The 14,587-nt window shown below is 40.9% G+C and overlaps 1 protein-coding gene across 3 annotated transcripts; it reads left to right on the plus strand.

Annotated features, from left to right (window-relative positions):
* The first annotated feature begins 1,633 nt into the window (after nucleotides 1-1,633).
* Nucleotides 1,634-8,008, plus strand: tspy (testis specific protein Y-linked). Of its 3 annotated transcripts, none has more exons than XM_020637192.3 (9): nucleotides 1,634-1,972; nucleotides 2,085-3,072; nucleotides 3,196-3,273; nucleotides 3,364-3,475; nucleotides 4,067-4,221; nucleotides 4,674-4,750; nucleotides 5,693-5,892; nucleotides 6,164-6,217; nucleotides 6,456-8,008. In XM_020637192.3, the coding sequence occupies exons 2-9, from the start codon at nucleotides 2,137-2,139 to the stop codon at nucleotides 6,494-6,496; spliced, it is 1,653 nt and encodes a 550-aa protein (XP_020492848.1). In that variant the 5' UTR covers nucleotides 1,634-1,972; nucleotides 2,085-2,136; the 3' UTR covers nucleotides 6,497-8,008. The 3 variants fall into 3 exon arrangements, with proteins under 3 accessions (XP_020492848.1, XP_020492855.1, XP_020492861.1); XM_020637199.3 differs by having other exon boundaries at nucleotides 2,092-3,072; XM_020637205.3 differs by lacking the exon at nucleotides 6,164-6,217 and having other exon boundaries at nucleotides 1,635-3,072.
* The last annotated feature ends 6,579 nt before the right edge of the window (nucleotides 8,009-14,587 follow it).

Here is a 14,587-nt window from a genome sequence, read left to right on the forward strand (position 1 = left end):
AAATGTGCCAGATTTAGCCATGCAGGCTCATTTTCATCTGCAGTCCCTGGCAGGTTGATGACATTTAAGAAAACATTAAAAAGCATACAGGAAAATGCAGCACAAAAATATAGACACAAGAACACATAAGCATAACAAATAAAACAACACAGGTGTTAGTTAAAACATAACACATACGCATGGAAGCAATTGATAAAGCAGTCAAAGTCAAAGTCAAAGTCAACTTCATTGTCAATTTCAAAATGTGCCAGACATACAGTGGAATCGAAATTGCGTTTGTCTCTGTCCCACGGTGCAATACAACCAAAATAAGGTAAAATAAGATAAGGTAAAATAGATAAAATAAAATGAGGTAAAATAAGATAAATAATATTTACAGTAATACATTCTAAATTGTGCAAAAGGTACAAAATGGTAAATAAAATAAAATACAATTTAAAGAAAAATTAAACTTGTGCAATGTGCAGTAAACTGAGTGTACTTTTGAATTGTTAGCTTCAGAGTTATTAGTCCAGAGTTCTTGGTGGCAAACGGGAGGGGGTTTCAACATCCAGTGTCCAAGCAGCAAACAGACATAAAATAAAAATGTGTAACATATAGCACATTTAAATACATGAGCATTTAAACACAGACAAAAGCACCATGCACAGACAAGGAGCATATACAGTATAAGCACAGACAATATGTGAAATGTATTGTTCTAGGTAAATCACTTTCTGTTGATTTTTTTTTACGCCTACTTATTACAGGTGAGATAATAAAGATTCAAGATTCAACAATCAAGATTTTTATTTGTCACATGCTCATACAGATGTGTGGTGAAATGTAAGGACTGTTCCGCAAGGCCATGCAATAAACACTCAAATTACTAATACACATATATACAGTAAAATAAAATATAATGTAAAAAATAAAAAAAAGAATTATTTGAATGTACAAAATATAAAATATAGAGTAATGTAAACAGTGTAAAGTAAAGATAAAGATAAACTATATTAATTGCATTACAGCAACTCAAGAAAACAGGGGATGGGAATATAATTATCAAAAAATAAAAATACAAGTTAAAAATCAAACATATTTACATCAGTTAAATAAAAAAATACAATAATGGAAAATTACACAGTATCTACACTGGAAAGAGTTATTGTTATTGTTAATGCTATATATCAGGGTTGGGCAGCTGGCGGCCCCCATCAACTCTCAACGTGGCCCTTAGGTAAATTTTTACACATCAATTAATTGGAAACATGAAGAAAAACATGACAAAATCTGCCATGAAATCATGAAAACCAGAAATATGTCCATAATAATATTTGATCACTGGTATGTTGAGTTAAATTTGAGACATAATTGACTGAAACTGTTTTTGTATTCTACAATTTGGCCCCTCTGGCAGTGAGAATTAAATGAATGTGGGCCCCTTGCTGTGACCAAAGTTGCCCCCATCCCGGCTTTATATATAATTTGGTATCTTACGTTAAGACATTCGGTCATTATTGGCTTTAGACTGTTTCGTGACAACCTTTTAAACTGCTGCACTTGCTCGCCTGCGCAGTTAAAACCACTTGCTACTGACAAGATTACCGAGTAAAACACACCCTTGTCGGTGATTGGCGGAGAGATTTTAGCGCGGCGTTGCCGTAGCCAATCAGAGGATTGTTTTTCTGTCACGTCGTGCGCACGGATGGTAAGCTAACGGATAATGCAAAGTTAAAACTTAAAATAAAAGAACGCCGACTGTTGCCGGAAAAAAAAAGGCCGCGCAGCACGGAACGGTTCGACTGTTCGGACCGAATCGTTCTCTCGCCCGGACTTTTCTCCGCGGACATGTGGGGCGGCCGTCACCGCAGAGAGAGGCACACGTTAGGTAACGCGAGCTAACCAACGTTAGCGACAGCCTGCTAACCGAAAGGCCGCGGAGAAATACAAGAGAGAGAGCTGCTTCCTGTTCTGGCTTCAATCCGAGAATGTAGGTTACATCACGACCCGAGTAACACATTCAGGAACCGGTTAACTGAAGTGGCTCGTTCGGTGGATTAATCGATTGCATTTGAGTTTTGATTTTTTGTTTTGTTTTTGAGTTTGCAGGCTCGCCTAGCCGTGTGTGAGCCTCTTCGGCTAGCTAGCGGTAGCATGAGCGAACTGACGGGCTGCACACAGTCCGCTGACTCTGCGTCGAGGAAACGGTGTCCGTCGCCCGAGCAGGATGAAGGCAGCGCGATTCCCAGCAAGTCGGCGAAAGTAAGTGACGCACCGGAGGCGGCGCGGGTGAGTTCGGAAACTTGCAAAAACAGTGAAGCTGAGAGTAAAGAAACAGCTGGAAGCCAGTCGAAAGAGAGGGAGAAGGAGTCAGCCGCCGCCGTGCAGAGGGAGCAGAGTTCAGAGTTCAGTTCACTGCCTGTCAACAACTCCAGCACGGGTGCCAGCAACTCAGAAAAGCCGGAGTCGTCAGACGCACCGGGGTCTGCTGGTGGAAAGAAAAACGCAGCCAAGACAGAGGCGTCCAAGTCCTCAATTCCTCTGGAGCAAACCGACTCAGCAGCCATAGCAGCCGCCGAAGCACTCGCTAGTCTCACGGGAGGAGACGGAGAGGACAGTCGAGAGACCCCTTGCTCATCCGAGAAGGTTAAGCCGGCGAAACAGGGGAGCAAATTCAAACAACGCGGGGCCCACCAGTCCTCAAGAGTGGGCTCTAGGACACAGGCGGCTGCTGCGGACAGCTCCACATCCGTGCACAGTACTGACCGAGAAGATGCGGACGATATGCAAGAAGCGGAGGAAGGCGACGAATCGATATCGGGTTCTTCCTCCACCCCGAGCTCCTCTTTCCCGTCAGACAATGAGGACAATGACGACGGGGAGTGTGCCATCGTGTCGGTGAAGATGGCCCCGGAGATGAGGCAGTCTGTGGCCCTCCTGGCGCAGGTGCAGATGAGGCTGGAGGCTCTTGAGAAAAAGGGCGCCCGGCTTCACCAAAAGCTGGAGTTGAAGATCAGTCGTCAGCGGCGTCCGCAGTTGGATCAGCGCAGCTCCATCATGAAAACCATCCCTGGCTTCTGGGTGACGGCTGTATCCTTAAAACAAAACTAAAAAAAAAACAAATCCCCATGTCTTTTCTCCATTCTTATGTTGTGTCGACTTATTGAACCAAACATGTTTTGTTTTTTTCTTAACCCCCCTGATGCGCCACAGCTGTTGAACCATCCACATCTTTCGGCGCACATTGATGAGACTGATGAAGATGCTCTCAGCTACATGACGGATCTCGAGGTAGAAAGTGTTGGTGTCTTCTTTCTATGCCTGGCCTTCCATTGTGTTTCCCCCCTGCAGCGAGACATTTACTCGTTTTGTTTTTTTCAGATTGAGTCGTTCAAGAATAACAAACTCGGCTACAGGATCCGCTTCCACTTCAGACGAAACCCATACTTCCAGAACAACATCATCATGAAGGAGCTTCACCTTGGGATGGGAGGTAAAACATAAACATGGCTTGTCTTCTAGACAGAAGAATTCAAATATTTGTTGTTTACTGGTACCCCACAATTGTTTACAAGACAAAATAAATATTGTTTTTTTTGTTGTTTACATAACATTGGCAAGAAATTTAAATATTCAATATTCATTTGGAGACAAACAGGAACACATTGTCTGAAAGTGACGAGTGCAAAGCCAGAAAACAGAACACAGAGTTCCATAAGCTTATCAACTTCACACCCACAGTGAGCAAACACGGCAGCCGTGCAGTTTATGCAACGATAAAGTCATGATAATGCTACGGTTGTTCCCTCTGTTTGTCCAAATGGATGCATGATTTCACTCCACCCAAATAACAGACAGTTGTAATCAAATATTTACAAAAAAATAATTATTGCAGTTGATCGGTTGCATAACGTGTAAATTAGAAAAATACATATTTGTTAACATCAAACAGTTAACTTCAATCGAGTTCTTTCTGACACTACATGACGTCCAGAGATTAACAATTGATTGAGCATTGAAGTTCCGTCTGCATGTGTTTAAAAGTTCTTGTTCACCTTCTGACCCTGGCGGCTCTTGTTTGCAGGATCTCCCATGTCCTTCTCCAACCCCATCCTCTGGCATCGTGGACACAACCTGACGGCCCACAGTGAACCCAGGAAGTCGTCACACGGTGTTTACCAGACCTTTTTCAGCTGGTTCGGTGACCATAGCAACCCAGGACAAGATGATGTAGCACAGGTACAGCTAACTGCACCGTTGCACACGCAAAACATCTTAGGATTATAAAGAGGAGCACAAAGAAATGCTCAGTCAAGCATGCTATAAAAACCCCCATCTTTGGGGATTTATTGCAACCATAAAACCGGCCAACCTGCAGCAAATATCAGTGATCTGAAACTTTAGTAAAATGTTATCCTACTTGAAACATTTCTTGCTATCACTATGTGTCACATGTGTTTTGAAACAGGATTTAACAGCAATGTTTAACAAAATGTAATGTCTTCTTCAGTTATTTTGCTCTCTGTCGGTTTATAATTGTCTCATTTGATTTAAAGATTTATCAGCACTCATATCTTTGCCTTCATTAATAAGTTCTTCATTCTACTCGGCCCGTTGTTAGCTGGACTGTGTGTGATGTATTCAACTTCTTATTTGAAATATGTTGAAATGACCTCTGTGCTTGTGTTTAGATTCTAAAGGACGACCTGTTCAGAGACCCTCTGAGATACTACCTCACTCCACTGTGGGAACCGAGGGAGAACGGCAGGTAATAATATTTGTGTTCACAGTATTCACATTCAATACTTTTCAATATCTCGGATCTTTAAACGATACAATCTCCATTATTTTAATGGTCAATAGTGTAGAAAAGTCCAGAAACTACAGATCCTCAGTCATATTTTTAACCTGGAGCTGCCACGAGAGAGAGAGCAACGTAGTCCATTCATATTCACAGGTTAGCAAATCCTGACGTTTCTCACGTCCTTTTAGTGTCTCATAAAGAAGTGAAAGTTGGGGTGCTGGCGGCGCAGTGGGTAGTGCTTGAGTCCCATGTATGGAGGCTGTAGTCCTCTAAGGCGGCCCCAGGTTCAAATTCAACCTGTGGCTCCTTGCCCGCATGCCTATCCCCACTCTCTCTCTCCCTGATTTCCAACTCTATCCACTGTCCCTATCTCTCCAATAAGGCACAAAAGCCCAGAAATAAATCTTAAAAAAAATAAAAAAAAATAAAAAAATGCAGAAAGCAAAGAAGCAAAAGTTACAGACAGATGGTGGACGAGGTGGCACTTTCCAAACTGCATGAATACATTTGCCAATGTATTTTTGAAATGTAGATCGTGTGCATGAGTTTGCCTGTAATTAAAAATAAATAAATAAATGTCCCTATATTGGGTGCCTAGCAATTGTTTTTTTTTTTTTGTTTCCATGGTATCAAACAACGTATTGATATCAATTGATTGTTACTAGTATTGTGTCAAAGTTTAAAATATTGCAATAAAAACAACCCTGATTCACAGACAATTACAGTGTAATATGTAGACAGTGGGTGAACTACTTATTAAGCTATACATTTGAGAAATATTTCCAGCCTCAGGGCCTTTAAATTACAGGTCATGTTTTTTTCCCTTCTGGTAAGACCAGGTGGGAAGAGTGAGTCAGTGTATTAACTGTTAACATCAACAACGTGTGTGTGTGTGTTTTTCTCTAGTGGTGGCAGCGGGGCCAGAGCAGCTGACAACGGTAATGGAGACGATTGTGTCGTGATCTCTGACTCGGATGAGGAGCCCGGGGAGGACGCTGGGGAGGCTGATCAAGGTCACAGTCGGGAGGAGGAGGAGGAGGAGGAAGAGGAGGATGAAGAGGAGGCGGCGGAGGAAGAAGAAGAGGAGGAAAAAGGGCCAAGCGCTGGTGAGTTAGAAAGTAAAACCCCACTGGTCCACACAGCGGCTTGTGGGCACAGTGACACTGTTCCACTTCACAGAGTGAATTGGATTTGTGAGTTTTTTGTTTCATGTTGTGTTTGGAAATCCGCAGTATTTTTTTTTAGTTTTTTTGTTGCTGATATTCTGAGGGCACGAGTTTGTAAGCTTACACATTCAGCAGGTTGTGTTGTAGCTGAAATAGGAATGTGTGGGTCATGCAGCCTAAACTGAATAGACAGGAAATATGTTCCCCTCAGATGAGAGCCCAGAGGAGGGCGAGGAGGATGATGCTGGAGAACTTGTGATCGACGGTAAGACACCACTGTTAACAGCAGTGCGACAAATGTATCATTTGAAAATGAACAATAGATTATCGACCTCTGGGGATGAAAGTTCAGCTTGTTTTTTTTATTTTTATTAAACTCTTAGTCAGAACTTATTTTACGATCTTACTTGACGGACTAATGAAAGAGAATCAGGTGCAGTCAAAGGTCATATCTTCTATTAGCAAGGATGCGTTGAAATTCTAACCGATTTTTCATCCATTAGGCTCTGATGACAGCGAACAGGACGAAGAGGAGGAGGCCTGAGAAGAGGAAGAGGAGGAGAATTGGACCAGAGACCAGGAGGATGAAGAGGACGCCTGGTTTGGAAGAGACCCAGAGCAATTAATTGTCATTTTTATGCACAGAATATCTTTTTTTTTTTTTTTTTTTTTTTTTTTTTTTGTTGTTTTATACCTAAAACAGGTAGAAACCATTTTCAATCAGGGTTAACTGTAATAATAAAGCCAAGGCAGCATGTTTCCCCCTCTATTTTATACAGTCAGTGCTGTGTATTCTGATGTGCTCTGATTCACTCTTTTTGCAAATTGTTGTTTTCTTAATAATCTGTTCTTCGGCATGTTGTGCCTGTCGATTCTCATTCAAGTAGTGTTTCTCTGTCGATGCGGAACATACTGCAAAGCCTACACACAAACACACATGCACACACACGGTGGGGAGAATAGGTGAGGGATTGTCGCGACTTAAGGCATAATAAATGTTCTTCAAAACAAAAAAAAATGCAGAAAGTTAAAGTGGCATTAACAGCGGTCATTTTAAAGGCGATTAATTATGTCTGTTACAAGAATCAACGTGTCAAAAGATGAACTTGTTTAAAGCTAAATTGAAATAATGATGGCCGTACATTTCAGATGCACTGAGCACTGAACCAAAATTAGCTCTCAGGGATGATCATGGTGGTAGTTTGATTGAACGGACTTGACTGATTTCCACACATTCACACTCTGGTTGTTGTCGGCTGTGTATAAGGAAACGTGTACTCTACTGTAGTAATAGGACCAGATATTGTTTTTAAATATGCTACCTGTGTTCTCCTTAACTCTATGTTCAGTCTTCTCACACACAACTCCCCCCCCGACCCATTTTATCCAATCTCTGATCTCTAAATCACTGCGTACTTTGACCAATGTGTCCGTGGATCCCTTCCCCTTTTTTTGTAACATGCTCCTCCAATAAGTAGTTTTGTATTTTTCACCTCCGGATTTTTAACTTACTTTGATTTGCATTCTGAAACATTTACAATTTGAGGTCATGTCATGTGTTTTTAAAGATTTGTTGTGTTATTGTTTTCTTTTTAAAAAAGACTGTATTTATTACATTGCTTTTTTTTTTTTTTTTTTCTACATGTCCACATTATGGCATGCCTGTGAGCATGAAGTGTAAGACGGGATGATAACATTAAGGCTTTCGTTCTGTGCAGTGTCGGTAAATGTCGTTTCACACACACCAACACCACGAGGTGCACTGTAACAAAACTCTAGTGTTTGTATTTGCTTCCTTTTCTCAGCAGGTCCCTGTAAATAATATTTCACCTCTGTCTTTTGGATGAGACAATTACACACGTTTCATGGGTAAATTTATCAAATAATCTGGACTTTTTTCATAAACATGATCAGAAAGGTATATTTTGTGTGCTGTGTTTTATAGGACACCGTAGTTTAAGGATACCTTCTTGTTTGTTGCTTTGGTTTGATTTTGTTTGCTTAAAGATAAATGTCTACCTTTTGACTCGACCTAATAAAATAGGTAGTTGTTTCACTTTGTTGTCTGTTGTGCTTTACATGAAATACTTTTTACAGAACGCTAAAAAAAAAAGTTTACCGAGTGCTTCACAAGGAGCAGAGGAGAGGAGCAGATATCAACATAGTTAAGACAAAAGTCAGGAAATAACGTTTTATAAAGTTATCAATTAAAAGGATATAGTCCTCGGCCATGACAAATAAAGGGAGAGACACCGAAATAACCATAAAACTGATTAAATTACAAAGGAGAAGAAGTTTGGGTGTCAGTAGTGTAAGAGAGTGGGTGAGTGAAAAGTGTAATGTGCATGTGGATTTAAAAAAAAGTTAAATATATTTAATTTATTAATCACAGGGAAATTACACTTATTAATGAGAGACGTGCTTCTCACACACATAGGCCCGAAATGACACGCATGTGGAAACAGAACCTGTGGACATGCATTTGTGGAGAGATGTCAGAGTGGGGCTCCAACTTCCATATTTTGGTACCTGCAACCCTCCGGTTCCCACCACAAGTCCCTACAGACTGAGCTACTGCTGCCCATGGAGAAGGAACCTTTTTTTAAAACTGTGTTTCAGGTACTGGTGTATAAAAGAACCACAAGATGGCAGTGTGAATCAGATTATTGTCAGAGCCCTTTAAACAAGGTGTTAATTTTCTTTACGAGTGAATACAGTAAGCCTAGAGTACTTTGAAGCCAGTAGTTAAGCATCAACATGTACATGGATCAGAAATAATGACACCATATTTCAGCTCAAGTGTCTCCGATTCTTAGAACTCCTAATAATAAAAGAAAAAAAAAACGTGTGACTCATTGACGTAAAAGTCACACCTCTGTCATGCTCAGCTGCAACGTTAACAAATCAAACGGGACTCACTGAGCTACAGCTGTTCTTTAATCTATTCCGTCTTTGATATGACGCCAGCCTGTGATATCTGACATTTTGAATGTAGCACTGCAAATAGCTCCAGGCAAGACATTTTTGGACAGGCCCAGACAAAGGAACGGCAGCGGTGTTGCAACGGTACACTTAAACCCTTGATTCCACTTTTAATGCACAGCTATAAATATTCCACCGGCAAAAACCTGTCGTGCTGTAGGCCCAGCAGCACCCAGGGTATGCAGTCTAGGATGGGCATATACTATTAATACTGGTGATGCTTTCTACCCCATGAAATGCTCCCACGTGAAATGCAGCATTTGTCTCCTCTTTGAAGCAGCTTTATTCAGGGAGCACAACATGTTTTTATGACTATGAATTAATAATGAGCTTGGTTCCTACAATATTGATCATGACAAACTAAGTACAGATTGCTGGGACAACAAAGCCGTCCTCGGGCTGCTTTGTGGTCTGCGGGTTGTCTGTGAAGTCTTTGTTATGTGTGGGGAGGCAGAGGCCTAAAAGGATTCCCCCATGTAAACTACACTCCCCTGGTTTAAGCCTGTGTTGCTACTGTACACAAATCATCTTGTCATGCTGCTTCATGCTCCCGCGTGTCAGAAACTACTTCCTGGTAAGAATCTGCTTCTCTGAAGGATTCACTGTGGAGTGAAAAATGGAAAGGTAACACCCAGCAGTGAATTCTTCATCTGTGATTGATGTCATGAAGGATATTTTCTCCTGTAAGGTGGAACATTAAAAGAGCTTGTGCTGCTCTCTGGGGCACATCTACAATGGATAATCTGATAGGTAGAGGTAGGACACCTGAATACTAACTACCCGTTTGCAGAGACGTGCAACAACTATTTGGGGGACAAGGGCCACAAATTCTAAATTCCCACTATGTTTTACAATAATACAACTCATAACGACAGACTATCCATCATGTTAAATGTTACACATTACTGTAAAAATCAACTAATTTAACACGTTCGATGTAGTTAACTTATCGTTCAGATGTAACGACGTGTTCAGTCAGATCAACGACCTCTTCCATTAAGGAAGATTTGGATTCAATTACACAATTTTACAGCCTCCTAACAGACTTTCTTTCTTTCTGTCTTTCTTTCAGAAAATTGAAAAGGTGTTCATCAGAGTTGATAAATTCAACTACTGAATATTAAGTTGATTTTTTCAAACCTTTATCTATTATTTTAGAAACATATCAATAAATATGCACTTTGTTTTGTTGTTTTTCCTTTCTTTACACAAGATTGTTGCCAAAATTGCATATAGCCACTTTCATGTATGACACTCCGCACTGGTAGTTTAATGACAATGGTCTTTTCGATAACAAACAAATAATGCTTATAGAGACATATTTACAGTATATGTACATCACCTTATAAAATGATCTCAAGCCAAGGCACTAGTGGAGTTTGGAGGGCTTGAAGGCTGGGGCTCAAACCGATTTGGTGGTTTATCTGTGGACTGTGTGTGTGCTTGAAGGCTTGCTTATAAAAGCTTGCATTCTTTTATGCACCTCCATGCATGTATGCATTTTTGCAGAAGCTGCACGTCACTTAGATATTCCCAGGTTTTCAACATTACGGCGCACCAATGCGTGATTGTCTGCTTGTCAGCTAATCAAGATAAAGCACAGCATTTGAACTGTGCAGAGGTGAAAACAGAGCGAATAGACTGAGTATGATTGAGGGGAAATGGATGAGTGCAGTGATAAGCGGAGCTGCCTGGGCCCTGACAGATACACACAGCAGATGGATGACTCTTATCTGGGAGATCACAGAGTGCATACTCACGCCTAGGCCCAGTTACACATAGCTACCATCACACCAGACAGATGAATAGGCCTACCCCCCACCAATCACATTGCACGTACAGTACACACATGGGTGCACGCGCACACCTACACACAAACACACACAACCACTTGATAGAGTGAACAGATTGCAGCGCTTGCTTTACCTTCATGACTTTGACATTGAAATTCACCTGCAGTCCGGTGTCTCAAGGATGTGCTCAAAGGCAGGAGAAAGGAAGGGTGTGGAGGGAGATAAGAGAAATCGTTTTTATTTTAATTGAAGCAGCAGAGCATGTGCATCAGTGTGTTGTGTTGTGTTTTGTACACAAGTGTATGTATGTGTGTATATCCTATGTCTGTAAACAAACTCAATTCACATGTATGTTGGCATACAAATTTAACTTCCAAAAGATAGTGCCTGCAACTCTATTTCAGTTTTTTAATTGAAGCTTCAGAACTTGTACATGTGTCTGTGTGTGTGTGTGTGTGTGTGTGTGTGTGTGTGTGTGCATGTGTGTGTGTGCATGTGTGGGATGTGTGTCTGCATGCACTCATTATGGAATACAAGTATGCCGCCAAGATCAAGCAACATGCACTCGAATCTCACTTTTATTTTACAGCATGACAGATTCCTTTTTCAGCCTGTGACCACAAACACTGTAACTTTAACCATTAACACACATAACAATTTTTTTCTGTCACGCTCACAATGAAGCTAGCTGCTGTTTAAATGTCGTGCTTCTGTTACAGGAAAAACAGGACAAAGAGAATCAGCGTTATTAGGAAATCAACATACTTTTCTTTAGCTACCATTAGGCAACAGTAAGTTAGCCTACAACCATTTTTTATCTAGCATTACAATTTGATAGGCTGTCCGAAACCACAAAAACCGTACTGCATACTACCTTCTAATCCAACAAATAGTATGCTGTAAGCAAAATACTAAATTACTGGTCACTTGACAAATTTCCAGGTCGGAGCTATGTTGAATAGCTATCATTAAGCTGGCATGACTGTCGATATTTGTGAATAGAATTCAACAACAACATACATATCAGTTCATCACTAAAACAACTACGGCATTTTATTATAAATTGAAAACATGTAAAACGTATAAAAGCACATTTACTATTAATTGTATGCTGCTAGTTTGAGAGCCGCAACCAAAATTGGAACACGGAAATTTTACATTACATCGTTTTAATAAAAAAATTTGACGTTCTTTTTTTTAAAGCTATATTTTGGGGCTTTTTCTGCCTTTATTAGAGAGATAGGATATTGGATAGAGCCAGAAACTGGGGAGAAAGAGAATACAGAACGACATGCAGGAAGGGAGCCTGGACCGCCCACATGGAGGACTAATAGCCTCTGTACACACTAACCACTAGGCTACAAGCGCCCTCACATTTGACAATCTGACCCTAAACACAAATTTGAGCTAAAGTTGCTTTTATGTGAATATGGTGATTAGAGGTTAAGATGGCGCTGAAGACAAAACACATTTTGTTTATTTAGGACACTTCACCCTTAACCACTTAAAGGTTTTGCAAAACTGCTGGCAATTAAGACACAATGACTATACTTTCGCTCATCCGCTTCACATCCTTACTGTCCTCTTTTTAAGTAACCCTACCTCCATCCATACCTTCCTCCCTTCCACACACTCATTATTTGGAAAGAGCTCTTCTTCGACAGCTGTTGATTCTCCCAGCTGCATTTTATAGCAAGAGAGAGAGTGCCAGTCTTGTCTTCAAGGCAGATGGTGGCTGGCTGGCCTGCTGGACACGTGGCATGTTGGATGACTCCAGACGGTGCTCCATCTCAGGGAGGTACAGCTACAGTATTCCTGTATATCTTTAAAACTGCAATCACCTCACGTTTAATATGGTGAGAGTGAAGCAGGCGAGCTGCGACTGGAATGCGCGGCCACGTATGCGCCCTTCATGTCGGAGACGTTTTCAAAAGTAGCTCGCCTTTGATAATCACTGGTGTGTGAAGCGCATGCATGTCACACACACAAACACACACATGCACACGCATGCACACACCCACACACACCTGTTCCCTTTGTGCTTATCTTGCATTTTGGTGTTTACATTTTTTCCTGACCTGTAAGATAATAATTAGAAGGCTTATGTGAGCGGTGTTCTGGTTGTAAATAGAGAAAATAATCCTGGAGAATAATTCTACCCTTATTTTCTCCTCCCTACCATTTCCCCTCAGGGTCAAGGTAGTCTATCCCACCATGCATTGGTGACGCCCAGGACTAGCTTTTCTAAAACAGGCATGTTCAAACACTCTTCAATTCATCAATAAACTCTTAGAAAGACTATCAGCAGGTCAAATAGTGGGTTGTTTTTCCTCTAGGGGACAATCCTCTGCCCCTAGAATTGTCATGATTGATGCGTCTGAGGGCCAGGGATTTATCCAGAGCCTTTTCTTGGCCTACAGGGATAAATGTCTACCTCCCTTTTCACGTTACCTATCCATTAGACGAGGAGATCTTACTGACAGAGCTTTTTGTGGAACAGAAAAACAGACTCAGTGTTTATTTTCTAATCCAACACTGTCTGTCTCCACGATACTAAAAATCCATCCATCATGTTGGATGCCTGTTTGGACGCACATTTCCTGCCCCTCGTACCAAAAATACTCATTTCACAGATGAGGGTATAGCGCTGTTGCTATCTCGTTAGCAAGGTTAGGCAGTGTAGGGTGCGTGCTGGTCAGATAAGACCACAGGAAGGTATGGGAGAGAGATAGGCTACAGATGACGTTAAGAGGTGTTTTGTGAAGCAATAAGAGCTTGTAAGCCAGTGTCCACGGCCAAAGTAAAGTACACAGGGAAACTTGAACTTGGAACACACTTTTGACTCATTTCCTCAGCTGGAAACAGATAGATGCCTCCTGTGGGGCAGGAAACAAAGACTCCCTCCTGGACACGTCGTCTTGACACAGCAACCCCTGTATCACAACTGGCTAATACCCAATTTAAGATAAGGTCACAGCTTACACACTCAGTGACTCAACCAGAGAATGTTGAAACAGCAGATCTTTTAAAAACCTATTTTACTTCTAAAAATGACCCTGATACCTTCATTGGTCCATAGCCGACTGACACCATTACAACTTTAGACAGAATTATGGCTTAGGATACTTCAAGCGAGCCACAATCTTAACAAGTAAACAGCACATTTATCTGGCTAAAGTGTTTTTTTTTATCTGGCTAAATGTAAGATAGCTGATGGTTATATGGCTACGGTAGGCTAATGTGAAGTAGTAAGTGGGTGAATTCTCAAGTTAATGTGACTTAGGCTATCTTTCTTTAGCTGGCTAGCAGGAATATAAGCTACATACTCATAGCCTAAGCTTATGGTTATACAGTAGCCTATGTCAGCTAGGAAAACTTGGTTTTAAAGTTATCTGTAGTGACTAATCTATTGGCGATAATAGGCTATAAGATAGTTAAATATTTACTATAAGAGTTGAATTTAGATAGCCTAGCTGTATAGTGAGCCGTAGCCTATCAGTTACAGCTACAGTAATGATTGAACTCTTAAATTGAATTCTGTTATTACAGATAAAACATGCTGTGAGGTAGAAAACACTGTTTGCTGACATTTTATAACACCACTCTTTCTAGCATCAGATCGCCTAGTTCAGGGATGGGGGCAACTTTGGTCACAGCAAGGAGCCACATTCATTTGATTCTCACTGCCAGAGGGGCCAAATTGTAGAATACAAAAAATGATTACAGTCAATTATGTCTCAAATTGAACTCAACATATACCAGTGATTAAATATTATCATGGACATATTTCTGGTTTTCATGATTTCATGGCAGATTTTGTCATCTTTTCTTCATGTTTCCAATTAATTGATATGTCAAAA

The sequence above is a fragment of the Labrus bergylta genome, chromosome 12, assembly GCF_963930695.1.
Source record: "Labrus bergylta chromosome 12, fLabBer1.1, whole genome shotgun sequence".
NCBI classification, from domain to species: Eukaryota; Metazoa; Chordata; class Actinopteri; order Labriformes; family Labridae; genus Labrus; species Labrus bergylta.